At 40.1% G+C, this 19,566-nt stretch overlaps 1 protein-coding gene across 1 annotated transcript in view; it reads right to left on the reverse strand.

The window, feature by feature from the left end:
- The window catches only part of sntb2 (syntrophin, beta 2), a 29,259-nt gene extending 9,741 nt beyond the window's left edge, over positions 1–19,518 (reverse strand). Inside the window, exons 1-3 of the mRNA XM_028585638.1 lie at positions 18,530–19,518; positions 2,072–2,291; positions 1,340–1,550 (exon numbers count right to left, since the gene is read on the reverse strand). Of these exons, the coding sequence (XP_028441439.1) occupies positions 1,340–1,550; positions 2,072–2,291; positions 18,530–19,247 (1,149 nt within the window). The 5' untranslated portion in view covers positions 19,248–19,518. The remainder of the gene's footprint in view (positions 1–1,339; positions 1,551–2,071; positions 2,292–18,529) is intronic.
- Between the last annotated feature and the right edge of the window lie 48 nt (positions 19,519–19,566).

A 19,566-nucleotide genomic window follows, 5' to 3' on the forward strand; every position in this document is an offset into this window, starting at 1 on the left:
ACTCTTCCTGTGTGTTACTGCAGAGCAGAAATGCACGCTTATATGTTTGAGGTCAGTGTATGTGTAGTGATTTGGAGTAATGAAATAGGTACTGAAGCAAACTAAACGGGAAAACACTGATACTATTTCCTTTTGAGAGCAATATGTGTTTCAACTATATATTTATTTAACCTGAAAATGCACTGTATTCCCACACTACGATCAAAGCATGTGCTGATAAAAGATACTGTATAGTGTGATTATATTCTATCTTGGCCAAATGTCCCAGAATATACAGTATAATATTGCCTTAATATGTATTTAACCCTAAAATTGAACAAATGTCATGGTAACATAATTAAACAAAACATTTTTATTGCCCGAGGACCAACCAGCTGTTGGCCGGCAAAACTCTGTCAGTTTAGGGAAAAAAAAACAACAAGCTTGGAGCTAGCAAGCTAGAGCATGAAAATGGCAAGAAATTTTGGATCGTGCAAAACAAGGCAGGTCTGCTTGGTTCTTCCGGGAAAGGATTGTAAAAATTTACAAAGCATATGTTTACGGCATTCACTCTCTAACTGGGACTTTTTGGGGCCGATTGTGGGCGGGGATTTACTATTGACAAAATACACACCGAGATACACTGATTACGTTTAACCATGCATCCAGCTAATTTATATAGCTCACGTTACTGTATTGCAGTTATATGCAGTTAACTTTATTTAATATTTTATGTGGCCTTTTTTTTTTTTTGCGGGGTGCAAATCTTTCACCAAAACAAGTTCTTTCCTGAGTCCATTTTGCAGATCTGCCGTAGCGACCGGAGCTTAGCGACCGGAGCTTAGCGACCGGAGCTTAGCGACCGGAGCTTAGCGACCGGAGCTTAGCGACCGGAGCTTAGCGCCGCCCCAGAAGATTTGAGATTGGTTTAAAGAAATGCAAAAAAACAGACCATCTTTTTCTCCTATTTGTTAGCCTTATATTGATACATTGATATTTTGCCAACCAGCAACCACATCCAAAATAAAAAAAAACTAATTTTGGTGTCAGTGACACTTTTAACATAGCTAGTTTAGCCATTTTCCCCTGCTTCACTGTTTGTGTTAATATGTCTAGTTAGTTTAAATAAACTACTTTTGCCTGATATATCTGTGTGTGACCTCCCTTTTGTTGCCAGCCTTGAACCAGGCGGTAACAACAGTCAGTTTCACCAGAACTCATTAGAAGGTGTCCTATATCACTTTTTTAAATGGACAACCTGCAGCCAATCTGAACAGAGTATTCCCCCCAGACCACATTATTACAAATGTTTAAGACATATGTAGCATGTTGCTGTTAAACTAAACAAAGCTGAGTTTACCTGTTCAGCCAACCAGCCAATGTGTTTGAGATGGGGGTGCGTGGAGGCCGAAGACGAGGCCCCCAGGTAAGCGTTGACGTGAGCCAGGGTGTGTGGCAGCAGAGCGGCTATGTTGGTGTGGACGGCAGTGAACCAGGAGTTGGCGCTGGGGCCGTCTTTACAACGCAGCACCACCGTGTGCTGGCCGTCTGGGGAATGGAGCTCCAGAAGTCTGAATGAGACAAAGCAAATGTATTTTTAAATGTTTAAATGGACTGGGCACGGGCGCTGTGTCTCATTGCACATAGAAATAATGGCCGGACCACGACAAGAGGAGTAGCTAACCAGAAATTTAGAGTCCCAATGTGCAGAACAAATTTTGGTCAATCCTTCTTGTCAGTAAACGGTTCACACTTATGGAATTTTTTATCCACGGAAATTAAATCACAAACAGAATCAGAGGGTTAAACAACAACAGAGATGTGAGCACTAATAGTGTCCCTTTTAGCGACACAATTTTTATCTAAATTTTATTTTCTTTCTTTCTTTCTTTCTTTCTTTCTTTCTGTATTTTCTATGATCTTGTTTTTTGTTGATTTTTTAAAACCCGACCAGGGACAAGGACTGCAAAGTAGCATGTAAACGCACTGACTGGGATGGACATTTTTCACTATTTTCTGACATTTTATGGAATGAAAATGATGAGCAGATTAATAGTTAGTTGCAACCCTACTGAGGAGTTTCACATCGTACCTGTTCTCCAGATCTGGCATGGTGAGGTTCCTGCTGATGAAGCACATCTTCAGGCTTATGACTTTTCTGTCTTTGGAGGAGGAGGAGCTGCTGTGTTTGGGCGAGCCAGAGTCCTCGCTGCCGCTGTAGCTGGGCGACTGTGGGCGGACGCCGTCCCACGGTAGGTCGGCCACCAGGGATGGCTTCTTGAAGAGCGGAGAAACCTCACGGATGTACTTCACTGTGGAGGAACACAGAAGAGGATATAGCATATATCAACCGATGGACATCCAATACAGGCCAATACAAGGTGGCATGATTGAGTTGCACCCAGGTTGGGCGATATAGTTATACCATTACATTCCTCATCCCATTCTGTGGGTTCTACACTGTGACAGAACTACTCATTTTACCCATATGCTGAACCTCACTTGGTGAACATTTAATTTTTTTTTGTTTTTTGCATTTTTATTTTACAGAAGACACGAAATGACATGCAACAAAGGGCCGCAGGTCGGAATTGCACACCCGGCCACTATATTTTATATATAGAAAAAAATCATTGAAAAAAGTGACAAAATGCCGGAAAAACTTCACAAATGTGGGATAAAAATAACAAAACTATCCCCAAAAAAAAAATCAAAAACAAAAATCTGAAAAAAAGTGACAAAAGTTGAAAAAAGTTTTAATTTTGACCCAGAAAAACAAAAAGTTGCATGGTTGACAGGAATAAAACACAAGGGTTAAAGGGTAATTTCGGTATTTTTCAACCTGGACCCTATTTTTCCCATGCATTGGTGTCTAAGGAAAACACCAAAGTTACCCTTTAAGACTCTTTTGAGTTTTTATATACCATTTTATACAGCAAATGATTGATTGTTCATGAAAATAACTAGTAGTTGCAGCTTTAAATTGGAACCAGCTAAATGTTCAACCCAATCTATTATAATTTGAACTTTTGTAAAGCTCCAAAAGAATGACAGTGCGGCAGGTTTCTAATAAGCATTAACTGAATCTTTCAATGTCTCTTTCAAATGTAGCATCAAATGCTCCATAATCTATTCCATGCTATGGCTTCACGTAGAGAAACAAACAAGGGGCAACAAATAATTCCCATAAAGTTGTCCTAGGTACAACAATAATCTTAATTGGCCAAATTAAGCAAAATCTTTTACAAATATGTGAGATCCACAGATACTCTACTTCTTATCACAATAGAATAAACACACCAGTTTGCTGGGGACAGCTGTTGAATATCCACAGATCTCAAGGAAATAGTGTGTTGATAGTTTGACCATCTGTGGGATCCCACCCAATAACACTCAGAATATATGGTGCAGCCAGCTATAAACCAGGCCATAAGGAAACACTCTGAAAGTTCTCTGCAAGAAGTAAGTATTTAATCTGGCCCGGTTAGGGTTAGACTTTTTAAACATAGTTGGAGGACGCTGTGGTTTGATTCTGTCAACAATCAGCTAGTAAATTCATGTGGGATGGAAAATTGTGTCCTGTCCTGTGTTTGTCCAACCTAAAGTTTAATCATACCCAATTATTCATACAGTAAATCATTCAAATGGAAAGGACACTGATCATATTCTGGCCAACAACTTGGAATGTAAACAGTTCCTGCTATCTTCCAGCATGTCTTAAAAGGACATAGTGGTCCCGTTTGAAATTATCGTAGAAAAATAAGAGTTAACATGGCCGTCCAGCTGTGAGCTTGGCAGGTCCGCGGTTTGTAAAACAATGGCTTTTGCTCCGATGTGATGGATTCACTTTCCAAATTTGGTCCTGCTGCCTTGTACACCACCCGCCCCCTCCTGGCACACAGTCATATGCCGTCACTTTCTCTTGCACTCTTTTATCCTCCTTTGAACATGCCCCTTTTATCTCCTCAGCGTTTCCTCCAATGCAAGACCTTATAGTTTACTTGTGTGCACATGCACAGTAAGTGTGAGTGCAAATTAGGGCTGCAAGTAACGATTATTTTCATTCTCTATTACATCATCATCATTTGGTCCATTAAATGTTAGAAAATGTTGAAGAATGTCCATCCCAGTTTGTTAAAGCCCAAGGGCGATGTCCTAAAATGGCTTGTTTTGTCAGTCCAAAACCCAAAGATATGTGGTTTACAGGGTCCCTGCAGGTCAAGTCAAATTTAAGACTATTTAAGACCATTATGAATAACATTTAAGACCTATATAACGACATCAAAAGCAACTGGCTTCAACCAAGCCCTAGACTCACGCTAGTCCACATAGCATTCCTGAATAGGAGAACAACATGCTCTGGTTTATTGGCATTTCTCTAAACCAATCACAATCATCTTGGGCGGTGCTAAGCGCCGGACACAATAAAGGTGCCTCTCAGGAAGGAACTTGTTTTGGTGGAACATGCGTACGTTCAAAAGTAGTTTTAGTCATGCAACAAAAAAACTCAGATTGGACAGATAGTCTAGCTAGCTGTCTGGATTTACCCTGCAGAGATCTGAGGAGCAGTTAACCATAGTCCTCACAAATCCACCGGAGGTTAGAACGCCAACACAGAGAAAGAGGAAGGGGACGTTTGATCGAAATGAGGGACTTCCGGTGGAATTTCAGGCGGCACTGGAGCAATCGTGGAAATGAAACGTCGTCGATATAGACTAATCAAACCCTGAACTAAGTTATTCAAGTCAAGTATCACTAAACTTTCACTTCCCCATAGCTGAAGAATAAAATCAGTTTCATGTCCATGGTGCAATCCCAAAGAGACTCGCGAAAGCATAATGGCTGCAATATACGTAGCATGTTGGTCTCATTTGTAGTCGTAACACAGCAAAATTATATTTGGACTAAAGAAAGAAAGAACTACAACACCACGGAATTAAAAAACAAATCACACTAAAGCGCTCAGGGAGCTTTTCAATGAACATTAGAGGTAACGTTACACGGATGTAGGAAAATGATGACCTGTTTAAAATTATTTAAGAACATAAAAACTTGAACAAATTTGAGACTTTTTAAAGACTAAAATTTGGATCTTGAAACTTAAGACCCCACGGAAACCCTGGGTTTAATATGATATAAACAGAAAAGAGCAAGAAATCTCCACATTTGAGAAGTGAAAATAGCATTTTCTGACATCTTTGCATGAGAAAAGACTAAAATGATTAAACAATTATCAAAACAGTTAGCGATTTTTTTCTTCTATCCATCAACTAATCGATTGTTGCAGCTCTAGTGTGAATATGAGAAATGAAAAGAGACAAACACTGAGTTTCTGGGACCTGGGTATGTGTGTGTGTTGGACCATTGGGTCCTTCAGCTCTGTATGAAACCTGAGACCAGACTCTCAGGAGGTGAGGTCATTCTTGAATGTAGACTGAAATATTAGGCTTGTGAAGGTGTGTGTCAGTATGTGTGCATGAGAGCTACAGAAAGATAAGTCTACAACAATGTGCTTATTTATGATTCTAAAATGATCTCAGCAAGAGATACATAGGCGAGATGACTGAGCCAGAGAAGCAGGAAGAGCTGCACAATGCTTGAGTCCCTGCAGCTTGTGTGTCCATTACGTATGTATGACTCAGATTGAAGGGCGGGGCTGGTAGTAATGCTAAGGCATCAAGCCAAGAAATTGAAGCCTGATTTGACCGGCCCTCATAACCACAGCGCCCATACCAACAAGGTCTGGGATCACTTCTGCAAATGTAAGTGGTTTGGAGTAAGTAAGTGAGTGTTAGAGCATTCCTGAATGCCCAAGTGGGTGTCTCTGCTGCAAGGCCCTTCTTTCAGACTAATAATCAGATTTGCTGCAGAGATGTTCAGCTGAGATATTTTCCGTCCGCGGAGCAGACCCAGAACTCTCTGTGGTTGTACATGTTTATATCTTCAAATACTAAACCGACAGCTCACTGAGCATCACTGTACAGCAGTTATCAGCGTTCCAGTTATCTCTTAGCAGTTCTACAGTTATTAGCAATGGTAGTTATAATCCTCCTATTAATAATACTGTCACTACTTTAATGACTGAGACCACACTATAGAAAAAAATGGGATGTAGTTGACAGGGAATGAAGAAATAATCAATCATAGCAAATGTCAAAGTTGAAATTGAATACTACTGCCCAAAAACCTTAAGTTGGCACATAAAATAAAGAGAGACAAATAAGTCTCTGCATCACATAGCAACATTTTGATACTACAGAGTTACACATACTCTTACATTGTATTAATATAGTTTTGTAGTTAAGAAAGTTTTGGAATTTATGTGTGTTGATGCTCTGAGGGAATTGTTGGCTTTGCAGGACAGAGTGGTGTCTAGTAGTATGTTGGCAGACCAGTGTGGCCCTTTGAATATGTTAGAGGGTGAAATAGTCCATGGAAACAACTAAAATTGTTACCTCCAATACTGCCTAAAATGATGGTAAAAGTCTTTGCACAGATCCGATAGCATGTAATTAAGCCCTGAAAAAAGCAGTTTTGTTGTGTTTTTTTACAGTTATGACTGACTGTCAAACTAAATAATAAAAGAATGTACTATGGCATTTATTCTCCGTATGTATTCATAATTAATTCATTTCTATATCCACGACGTTCCACTTCCGGGATTGCGCCGGTGCTGGCGGTAATTCTGCCCGATGTCCCTCTTTCGGCTGGATATCAGTTACCTTGCGCTCTCTTTGTGTTGGAATTTTAAAATCCGGTGGATTTATGAGGACTATGGTTAACTGCTCCTCAGATCTCTGCAGGGTAAATCCAGACAGCTAGCTAGACTATCTGTCCAATCGGAGTTTTCTGTTGCACGACTAAAACTACTTTTGAACGTCCACACGTTGCGGCACCGTGGCTCTGTTTGCGCTACCCAGGACGATCGGGATTGGTTTAAAGAACTGCCAATAAACCAGAGCCAGTTCTGCTTCCATCCCAGAATGCTGTGTGGACTAGTCAGACCCTCCTCCACAGCGCTGTGGAGGAAGGTCTGGCAATAATACTGGATCGTACTCGGTATCGACTGATAGGGAAGTTCAGGTATCAGAATCGGAAGAAAAAAAATGGTATTGGAACATTTCTAGAAACAACGCCCACCTCTTGTTGAGACTGAGTTCATCAGCTCAATCATTTTACCCTACAATCTGCGCAAGTTTCTTCACACCATAAAGACATGCATGCTAGGTAACTAGGACTACAGTTGAAAATTAGCCGACTGGCTTACACTAGCGCATTTACAGAAATTTTCATTAATGTGAATTGTCCTAATCAAATAAATAAACAAATAAAATAAGTTATACTTGTTAAGACAAAAACACATACATGCCTACACCAGGGGTCTCCAACAAGAAGTTTGCGATCAGGTTTCCAGTAGCTCGCCAATAAGTTGACAAACTGAGACACAAAACTACCACGATATTAAAAGTGAGGTAGCTAACTTCGTGGGCCGTAGAAGTGTAATGTTTTCTTGGACCCTGATGGGAATATTAACTAATTATGTGGGCTAAAAGAAATGTAAAATAGTCATGAACCCTGGTGTGAAGTGTAGATTTTTCATAAGCTTTGGGTATTGCAAAATGGGTATTTCGTACGAGAACAAACAGTAGCTTCATTCAGCTTATGTGTGTTGTGTAAATAAATGTAAGCAATGTGATGCAAGTAGCTCTTAGCCACTTTCATTTTTTAAAGTAGCCCTTAGATTAAGAAAGGTTGGAGACCCCTGCTCTCTGCAGCTTTCTATTTAATGTCAATCCCAATTGATCGTTGGCTACTTTAACTTCAGCCAGTCTGATCTGAGAAACATACAGAAGGACCTAATACTGTATAGTATATGTGCATAGGGGTTAATGTTTTACTGAACAAGCCTTTTAATTAGCAGGACATGAAAAGAGGATATGGGAACAATTCATTTCCCAACACCGGCAGGGAGTTTCACAATGGTGGTTTTTCACATGAAAGCTCTGGTTTATCAGCAGGTTATCATCATTATGAGTAAGCACTGACAAACTTCATATGACGGGTTGGTTAGCTTTCAGAATATATATTAATCTTGTCACTGGATTCGGAGAATCTGTTGGTTGGCAACCTATGACCTCCAGCTGATGATGATGACACTGTGGACCCATTTTAGTGATGCTAATATTATTCAGGTGTAAATGTGTAACTGTGTGAATGTAGTCAGGGCGGCCCTGAAAAAGAGAGCATTGCTCTCTCAGTGCACTTCACCCTGATAAATAAAGGTGAAGCAAAAACAACACCTAGTGACGATTGTGCATTACATCATTGTATTGTCTGACATTGCTTTGGAGCTATTTTTGGCTGGGGACAGGTTACCCGACTGCTTTTCTTGTGTCTGATTGGTTGATTACAAGCAGACAAGCCTGCTCCCTAATAGAGGTTGGCATCAACCTGATGCATTGTAGCCAGGTTAAATTATTTTTTTTATAAATAATAAAATGCAGTCATACTGGTAGCACTACATTTAAGATAGTTATCTGACAAGTAGATATTTTGTATTATGTAAGACATAACCAAGTGGCCAATATATTGGACAAGTCCAAGCTAAAATCTCTATGCACTTCGGATACTAAAAACGGCATCTTGAGCAAAGTCTCAAGAATGGATGACAATGGAGTATTAACCTGAAATCCTGTTATGGCAAATCCTAATATCCATTTTTTTGGTTCTATGATTGAAATGTGTAATAATTAGGTTCTTGTCGTATCTTTCCTATTTTGTTGTCAGATAGCTTCACAACCAACATTTCTTTAATCTTGGTTCAGAAAACTTTGCTGTGAGGCTTATGAATGCTCTGTTGTGTAATGTGTTGGCAGAGTGGACCAGTGTACATCTGCTCCTGTTCAGTTTTATGTTTGGTCTAAATGAAAGGGCTGTGAGCGGTTGCATTCTTTGATGTAGCCACAGAATTTAAACCCATGGTCGTGGGATGTAGCCTCTTTTAACAGCTGAGGTGCTACCAGCACTACAGGTGTATCCATTGTGCTGTTTCTACCTGCCACATTGTGAGCTCGAGATTTAACATTTTTGGCCATCCTGTCTAGTCCTTGAAAACAATTTTGGGAATATATGAAATACCAGCAGTTGGGGCTTTTCAATGTTACATATTTCCCCAGTTTGTCCTGCATATTTTAGTGCTTTGTGCTTGCATTTTTACAGTCTATGCTTGCATCACATCTGTTTGTCTGTCTCTCTCATTTGGTGCGGTTAAATGAACTCATTAGTTCGGTCAGGCCTTTCACCCAGTTCCATTTCTGTTGTGAATTAGGTCTGTACACAGAGGACTACCGGCTCATTTGTGTGTGTGTGTGTGTGTGTGTGTGTGTGTGTGTGTGTGTGTGTGTGTGTGTGTGTGTATTAATGTGTGTAAGAGAGATTCCCCAGAGAGGACAACCAACATCCCATGAGGTCAACTCATCTGCCTCCCTTCATATCTCTCTGCCTGCAGCAACAGAGGGAAAGAAAGAGGGAAACACGGAGGAGGCTGGACAGAAGAAAAAAAGGATAACATGTAGAAGAGGAGGAGTGCAAAAAGCAGAAGAGTCTGACTCGACACATATTTGGTTGTGGCGTTAGTTGTGGCGAAAAAGCTACCCGTAAAACTGCCCGCCTTCCACTCTTCTTTCTCCACACACACACACACACACACACACACTATGGTATGGCCAAAATAATAGCTTACAGAGCAGCAAGTGAGGCAGTCAGACCCCAGCCTCTGTATTTTTCCCCAAAAACTGCCCAGAAATTCCCCTGTGGTTTGGCCTGCTACTCTTTACTGACTCGCTTCTCTCTCATTCCTCTCTTATTCTCCTCCCTCCCTCCTTCTCTATCTACAGTCCTCGGTCTCTCACCTCCCTCTTGCTGTCCCACTCTTTCTCCTGTTCTTCATCCCTCTCTTTCCTCTGTTCCCTTACCTCTCATAAAGTCCGACCTCAGTCTTTTCCTTCTTAATCTTGTCAGCTCCCTCTCTTCCTCCCCCCCTCCCTCGAAGTCCGTTTGTGCCAGAAACCTAATGAGAACAGTGTGTTTGTGTGTGTGTGTGTGTGGGGGGGATTGATATCCTCATGGGGTCCCTCCTCTCATATACACGTGCAGATACATTAACACTGGCATTATGAACATGTCCATTGCAGGTTGGTCATGTAGTTGTATTTAGGAAAAGAAATCACGGTACATACGTGAATCGATTCTTTTCCCCCACCCCTACTGCACAGCAGTATAATCACATATTATAATGGACAAACACACACTATTACGCACAAACTATCTCTCACACACAGATCATAACAGGAGAAAGTATTCCCTTGATCCCTCAAACACAGAGTCACACCTGTCCCCTCCTCTTTGTTGTCCTCTAACCTGAATGCTGTTGAAGTGTAAACACATGAACAATGTTTATCTGCAACACCACACTATAACATTTATGGAATTACATAAGTCAGTTTTCTAAAGGCCAGTGTATGGCCCAGAAGTGTATTTGAATATGTGTGCCAACTTTCTACAAAGGATAAAGCAGATTATGGACAAAAATAATCCCATTCATCATTCTCTACTGTAGTGACTTCTAAAAAGATTACAAATGTCTAGCCATTGTGTTGGCAGTGAGGACACAGACTGATGCTGGTTTATCCACAGTAGGTCCCCACAGGGAGGAAACGCTGGATGTAAACACAAAGTCAACGGGCCAATAACAGTATAGAGGCTGTTCAAAGGGGAGTAATGTAACTGAGACGCAACAGAAGAAACTTTCACAATGGAGAGAGCAGCGCAGGTTGAATCAATTAAACTATTTCTTCTCTCTTTTTACAATTTATGGGTGTAAATTATGTCTGCAATTTACGGTTATTTAGATTTTTGATGTAAAAGCTACCATTAGCTGACTTCCTAGAGCAATAACAACTTGTTTTACAACAGTCTGTCTTTCTTTTTATTATATGAATGTATTTTGTATTAATATTTAAAAAGCTAATAGTTTCGGTATCAGCCAAACTAAAGCAAGTGCATGTAATTCAAATGTCAGTTTCTGTCACATTCCAGACGCTCATTTAAGATTCTCTCAACAGCTGGATACCAGAGACATATCTGCAGATGGATATCAAAGGCGGTGGAGTTCATACGGCGACAGAGCTGACAAACTGACGTGGCCTATTTCAGGCTGTGCAGATTCATGCTCCGTGGCAGATCTCGCCCCATGAGTACACCGGGCGACACAGTGAACGGACGGTCGGCTAGCTTTGGCCTCGGAACAAAAGAAAAGAACTGTTCCTCGTCAGGGCTGTCCCCGTTTCATCAATAGCCTCTGTGTCTGCTATGTGCCGTTTTTATTCCTCCAATTACTCAAACAAAGGGCTCATCCTGCGTCTCCTTCCTCTCACCAGCAGGCTTAGCCAATGAGACGCAAGGGGCAGCTGTAGCAATCTGCAGCCAATCATTTGGACATATGGGATATTGTGTCTGTCAGTCAGCTGGTGAGGGGAGGGGGATTAACCAGCGGCATGTCATGTCTGGGATATATGTATGTCAAGTATTAATGGGGCAGAAAAAGTCTGTTTAAGAAAACCTCATTCATTCATTCATTCATTCATTCATTCATTCATTCGTATGGCCTGGGAGTGGCAACTAACTAGTGATAATTTTCATTGTCGATTAATCGATTAAAATGTCAGAAAAAAAGTGAAAAAGTGTTTTCCAAAGCCCAAGATGACGTCTTCAAATGTCTTCTTTTGTAGGGATACACTGATTATCGGCCCTGGCTGATTATCAGGCTGTTTTTTGGTAGTTTGCAGATGATCTATATCTGCGTTTTATTTGCCTGATAACTGATAAAGTTAATGAATGTTACTGTTACTGGGTGTTATGTTGAAAGTTTCTAAAAAAAAAAAAAAATCGGTCGATCCCTATTCTTTTGTCCACAAGTAAACGGAATTCAGTTTAAAGTCATAGAAAAGTCAAGAAACTAGAAAATATGCACATTTAAGAAGCTGGGAGCATTTCAGAATTTTGACTTTCTTGTATCTTAAAAACAGACTTAATTAATCAATGATGAAAACAGTTGCCGTTTAATTGAATAGCTCTACGCTGGAGTGTGAAACTACCCTCACACAGCAACAAACCTTAAATCTTACAGCCGGCATTAAGATGACAGCTATACGCGCCTAAAAATTAATTAAAAAAAAGTTCATCTATTAAGGCAAAAACATCATCAAAACAAGTGGTTTTCTTTGATGAAGAATAAGTCAAAATGAGACCATTTGTTCCCAGTGTGTCTTCTTCTAGCGTTAGTCAGTATCAGTACCTTCAAAACAAAACAGGAGGCAGATCACTGCACTTCAATCAATGACACTTGATTCTAGAAAACGTTTAAACAAGTTCATACAGATCATGTTATAACTCTTTGTTTGAGGAAATTAGTCTGAGTAATAGACTAAATATGGAGATTTCTGCAGGCTGAAACAACAGCAGGAGAGAAGATCCCACTTGTTCCCTTTGCCGTTTTACTTGTTAAGCCAAGGCGGACGAAAGCAAAAAAATACAAAATATTGTGTGAGCTAGAGAAATTAGCTGGTAACAAACTTGAATTTCTTGAAATAAAAGTGGGCCGCTACAAAACACTATGTGACCTTTAGTCTATAGCCACGAGGTTCCACTTCTGAGATTGCTCCAGACCCTCCTCCACAGCGCTGTGGAGGAAGGTCTGGCAAAGTGAGACTATGTGACCTTAAAAGCAGTTCAATGTAAAGAAACTTTAAGGTAAAAGATCAAATCAAGATGAAGGTTCTTGAAAGAACATTATAATATTTTAGTTCAGCTCAATTTAGGAGTTAACAAGACATTCAAAAATAGAATTGCTTTTTCACTCTAAACAGCTGCCTGCTACTGGAAACAAGTCGAATTTGAGTTTGTGGGCCAGAAAACCAAAATAATGAGGTGAAATGCACTGAAAAGCTCAGTTGGTATTAATCCTGGGCTCTGGGTGGGTTCATCACTATGAGCGACATCTTTCACATTACACATAGTCATGTGATTCATTGTTAAACCAAAAGTAATTTTAGTGTGACAACCATCCAACCTAATTTTCTAACTGGTTAGCATGGACTGGACTTCTTAAAACAAATTTAATAACTGAGTGCAAATGGCGCTTGACAAGATGATCTATCTTGGATAAAAACAACTCAGATTGAATCACCCTAAATAAGATAACTTTCTAGAATGTACCTTTGTCCCACGTAGCTTAATTAGTAACTGAGAAAACAAGACATGATTGATTTGCAGTTTAAAAAAGAAATGATCTCAGGCAACTGGCATATTCAACCCTTGTGTTGTCTTCCCTGTCGGCCATGCAACTTTTAGTTTTTCTGGGTCAAAATGTAAAAAACATTCCAACGTTTTGGTCGTCTTTTTTGACACTTTTGTATACAAGTTTCTGTCAATATTTTTGTGCTGTTTTGACGTTTTATTAAGCTTTTTCCATGTTTTTGTCACTTTTTTCAGTGCTTTTTTGACATTTATTTCCTACGTTTTTCAACGTTCTTTTATCAATTTTTCTTTACATGCTATAAAATTGAATAAAACACCCAAATTCAATGAAAGTAGTGAACTGATCATATATTGAAACTTGTGAAGAGTGTTGTAGGGAACCATCCACATTATTTTGTTTTAAATTTTTAAAAACCCAAATTTATGATATACAAACTTTTGGAAAATGGGTCAAATTTGACCCGAAGACAACAGGAGGGTTAATAGCTTATGCTGAATATTTATAGCTATATTTATAGCTGTGTATATATATATATATATATATATATATATATATATATATATATATATATATATATATATATATATATACCAGACCATTTAATCAATAAGCACGTTGCCTGAATAGGTTGTCAATCTAATTTATACGTTGCCTGAATAGGTTGTCAATCTAATTTATATATATAAAAATTAGATTGACAACCTATTCAGGCAACGTGCTTATTGATTAAATGGTTTGGTTAGAAGTAAAAAAAAAAAAAAAAAAAAAAAACTTTTGCATCCATCACCTCCTCAAATGTTTCTCAATAAAAATCAGTGAAAGCGTGGAGCAGCACGAATCATCCAAGCCGAAGCCGCCAGTGTTGACCTTTGCCCTAAATACGCACATGCAAGCGGAGGTCAGGAATGTCGGGCACCTAAGCTAATTGTGAGAATATCTGGGGGTTTATGTATTGTGTACATGGCACAGCAGTCTGGAAACTCAAGCCTCGTTCTGTCTGACTGCTGTTTTTTTTCTCAGAGCTGTGGCAGCCGAGAAGAGACAGAAGACGACTGGGAGGAAGAGCCGGTCCACAAACAACACAGCTCACCTCCTGTCGAACTGACAAACAGTGACGGGCAGCTGACACATTCTTCCAAACAGAGGCCCACGTCTGGACTGTGGCTGTGTGGCAGGAGACCGCCTGAAGGTTGCTGCAACTGGGTTTTTATACAGCTGTCAGTTGCAAAAAGGCCAAATTCCACCAGCAGTTACACTGATACACTTCTACTGTGTGTTACATTCTGCGCAAGGTTTGCATGTGTTGTTGGCCTATGTGGAGATCTCCATCAACAGGCTGAAAAAGCTGTGTATTTTTGGATCATTTCTGGTTATGGAAAAGCTGATGTTGATACCATTTTTCAGTGTTTTCCCTAGGTTTGTTGAAAGCCTTGCTGCAAGTTAGGGCTGCAAAATTAACTTTATCGCAATAAGGACTAGTGCAATATCCAAATCCAAACTATTCTAAATTAAGTATTGTGGTGCTGCAGAGACGTCCCAGCCCACAAATCCTTGTTTGGTACAGATCTGGTACAGAAACTCGCAACAATCACACTATAATCATTTTAAGTTTTATAATTTTTATATTTTTCAATGAAAATTAGAATGATACAAAAGCTATCATTCCCTTCAATGTCGTGAATCATAACACAGAATCAGGTAAGTTATTAGATATTAGATATTTTGCTCATATCATGCAGCCCTAGTGCAAGTATTTGGCAGGGGATTAAGGAGGCATCGCTCAATGCATTTGCATTGTATTTATTATAGGGAATTGTTGTGTTGTGTATGGAAATGTGTGTGCTGCTGGATACACAAATTTCCCCACCAGGATGAATAAAGTATCTTCTATCCATCAATCCAAAAAGAATCATCAATCATTTTGGACCATAATTATTACCATATCCATGTCTAAAATGTTGGAATAGCTAAAGCAGATTAAAAATATATATATATATATATACACACAAACACACTCAAGTAATCTGGGTGTTTTATTCAATTTTTTTGCATTTTGAAGAAAAAAATGAATTTAATATAAATAATAATAAAACATTTTTTAAAAAGGGCAAAAAAAACAACAACAAAAAACTTGGAAAAAAGTGACAAAGTGTCAAACAATTTTAGTTTAAAATTTTGACCCAGAAAAACAAAAAGTTGCAGGTGGACGGGATGACAACACAAGGGTTAAGATGTCCACTGGGGGACGAACTACAATCATTAAATCTGAGAAAAGTCATTTAGTCAGTTTTGATGCTTACATTGATTTTAAAAGTACAGCTATGGTGCTGCCCAAACGGCGCCTAAGCCTTAGAATGGTAGGGAAACCCCGGTTTTTATACAGGGCCTCTGGTTTTTATTTAATCAGCACAGTGGATGGCCTAAATACTCTAGGACATTTTACCTTAGTTTATTCTGGGAGGCACAAAACAGGCCTCCTTTTTGACTTGAGTGGTAAATGTGTCACACATTGATTAGTTCCTACAATTCCTGCTCGTCAGTATTCATCCTGCGTTCATTCCGAACCATTAAACACTACATTTAGCTGTTCCTGGCCTGAAGTTTCCGAACCCCAAGGGCTCTGTGCCCCCCCCAAATTTGCTCTTTTTCCACTTTTCTAAAGGTTGAACAGTTCTATATATCAGCGCAGTTTAGGATCTGAACTCAAGCCAGTACGTATCTCCTAACTCAGTGGTTTTCTAAATGTGGTCCAGGGACCCCCAGGGGTCCTTGAGGGGGTCCCAGGGAGTTCCCAGCAAAAATTGGAATTATTTAGTTTCACTATAATTCCATCTATAAGTAACACAATGACAGAATCTAGGACTATTATGGTCATCGGTTTCATACACTTTGTGTAATAATACATCAAAAAGAAAAAATCCTATCCGATGGGGAACCCTGTGACAAAATCTTATCAAATGGGGGTCCATGGTCTAAGTTGTGTCAGTTTAACAGTCCTTAACGTGACAACGTTTGGGAACCCCTATCCTAACAATTGGCTTACCTGGTTAAATAAAGGTTAAATTAAAAAATAAATAATAATTGTTTGTCATTAGTGGGCAGAAAAATATATTCTTTTTAAATTAGCTACGAGACTCACAGCCACCATACTGTTTCTAGCTTATAAAGTTAAAAAAAATTACTTTACCATGCTGCAGACAGAGCATCATTCATTTGGAGTTGTGTTTCTGGCTACATGACAAATGTTAAGTCCAATATTCATTCTTTCATTCGTTTGCTCTGTTTTGGTGTCCACCAACTTATGAGAAAATATTCTGGCCCTTTCGCTGCCTCTTCACCTGCTAGTTGCTTTCACTTTCAAATAACACAGTCATAGGACTCAATGCTAGACCGATCTGCCGGCCCTGAGCTTGGTCTGGTGATAGCAAGACTAACTCAATGCTGTAATAATAATAATAATAATAATAATAATAATAATAATAATAATATTGATTGATTAATGTTGTTTTTTAAACAAGATCAAACGAAGGGCAAAGTGGTTTAATTTTATTCTGTTTTTTTTCAGTTGTATTGGAAAACAAACTAGGGCTGGGCAATATATCAATATTATATCGATATCTTGATATGAGACTAGATATCGTCTTAGATTTTGGATATCGTAATATTGTGATATGACATAAGTGTCTTTTCCTGGTTTTAAAGGCTGCATTACAGTAAAGTGATATACTCTTCTGAACTTACCAGACTTTTGTAACTATTTTATTATTTGCCTTTTCCCCACTTAGACATTATGTCCACATTACTGGTGATTATTTATCTTAAATCTAAGTGTGAAGATATTTTGTTAAAGCACCAATTGTCAACCTTAGAATATTGCTGAAATATCAATATCGTGATATTTGATTTTCTCCATATTGCCCAGCCCTACAACAAACTATGAAAACACGAAAAAACTACAAAGAAGATCACAAAACATGCTACTTCTAGTCTGCCCCATATCAGCAGTAAAACTTTTACTGGACTTACTTACAGATATTACTTCTTAAATCCCAAGATTAACAACATGTTGATAAAGTGTCTCATATTTAGGCCTGCATGTCATGCTCTAAATGCAGTAATAACACATTTTATGAATACATGGATCTAACTTTGCCCATACAATATTTGATACATTGATGTTTTCACATCCTATCCATTGTTCGGTGTATTCCACTGTTGTATACTTCTGCTTTATACTCTCCCATGGTGATTTTCCCCACAGATCATTTACATGTTTTCCTCTTTCTCTGACCTGGACAGGATCAGTGTAGTCACACAGTGACTTCTTATCTTTAGCAACCCACAGCCATTCAAATATACACAGTACAATGTATCAAACTCGGACTATGATCACACAACTGTGGTTACTTTCCTGTTTAAACTAAATCAAAGGCTTTCTGTTCTGATGAGATTATTCAAGCTCTCCTCCTCCTCCTGGTCAAAGAGTCACTGTTACTGCCTGTTGATTAATGGCAGCATGGCTGTTGTTATATCATATAACGTGTTCTAGGAATGGTTATTTGTGTGGTGAAAGTTAAACATGTGTGGAGTATCTAGAAAGTTCTCCAAGCTTGAGTGATGGCAGTGTGCATCCTAGTACTCTTATACTACTTATAAAAAAGGGACCAAATGTGTGGTGCTGATGAATGGATTATCTTGTTAGAATAACAGGAGCATCATTCACATTGAATACAGCTACTCTTGTATTTAATGTGCTTTTCCACTTACAGTTCTAGGGACAAAGTAACAAAATATTCAATGTTTCAGAGTCTGTCCCAACTGTGGAAACACTGGAACACGCATCTGGGCCTGTTTTAATTATTGTGCATAGCTATTTGTATGTATGTATGTATGTATGTACCGGTATGTATGTTTTGTATGTTCCCTTTATGTAATATGTGGTAGTCTGTATGTATTTATGTTTGTGTGTTTGTAATATGTGCACTTTTCTATATGGACCTTGAGTCTGTAAAATAAAGTTATATAAAGTTATATGTCTGATAATATATTGCATGTTCAGGTTGGACTCACACGGATATGTGCTTATGTATACAAAAAAAAAAAAATTGTATCAAATCCAACGGTTTGCCTATGCCAATAACTGGAAATATGAAAAAGGAGAAATGTACAGAGGTGTGTCAGTAGTCTAATCTTGGCCTTTGCAAGTCCTCGCACTCGCGTTGGCCAACTTACCCTCCAGCGTGACTTCTTTCCCCGCCTTCTTAAGCGCCTGCACCGCCAGGTCGTGTGTTGCCTCCCGGAGGTCGTTCCCATTCACCGACATGATCGCGTCGCCCACCCGGAGAGCCCGGCTCTGGTCGGCGGCGAGCCCCGGGAAGATCTTGGAGATGAGGATGGGCATCCGGTTCTCGCGCCCCCCCTTAATACTGATCCCCAGCCCGCCAGACTCCTGTTTGACAACTCGGACTTTACGCACCGCTTCCGAGGGGCCGTCCAAACCCAAAGTGACGGGAACGTCGCCTTGTCTCGACCCGAAGCTGGACCCGGGACTGCCGTAGCTAGATCCGGGGCTTCCGAAGTCAGAGTTTGTGCCGTTATTCGGGTGGTACTTCCCGGGGCTGTTCAGACCGTCGTATTGACCCCGACTGACAACCCCGCGCCCCGGGCTGCCGCTGCGCCCCCTACCCCCATGGTTCTGGTCCTGACCCGGGGTCTGACCACGTCCAAGGTTCCCCGGACTCGTTCCCGGGTCGTTCCCGTTCGAAATGCCATTTCGCAGGCCCGCCGAAGAGTTGTTGTAGTCCCAGTGGTTGCCCCCCTGTCCGGTTACCTCCGCTTCGGCCGTTAAAGTCAGCGTTTCTCGGGTCAGTTCGGCGGTCACTCGGATCCAGCGGTCGCGGAGCAGAAGGTCCAGTTGACCATTTTTGTCCGCTCTGGTCCAGACTGCCATGCCTTCCTAGTCGGTTGCCTGCTGCTCCGAGGCGGGCCGCTTTCACACTGAACTCATCATCAACTTTTTTCCTCTTTTTCAGAGTGCGCACAAGCAGCGACTAGGCTCCACTGGCCCGCGTCGACACACCCACTCACACTGGGACTGCAGGCACAGGCCGAGGAAAAAACAGAAGAGCAGGACTTCCAAAAAAAGAGGGAGAGGAAAAGAAAAGAACAACTAGCTGTGACGGGCCAGCCTGAGGGCTTGTTGTTGAGTTCAAGCTCTAAAGCTGTCCGACTTCCACTGGAAAGTTAGTCCAGAACAACACAATATCCGC

The sequence above is a fragment of the Perca flavescens genome, chromosome 8, assembly GCF_004354835.1.
Source record: "Perca flavescens isolate YP-PL-M2 chromosome 8, PFLA_1.0, whole genome shotgun sequence".
Taxonomy (NCBI): Eukaryota; Metazoa; Chordata; class Actinopteri; order Perciformes; family Percidae; genus Perca; species Perca flavescens.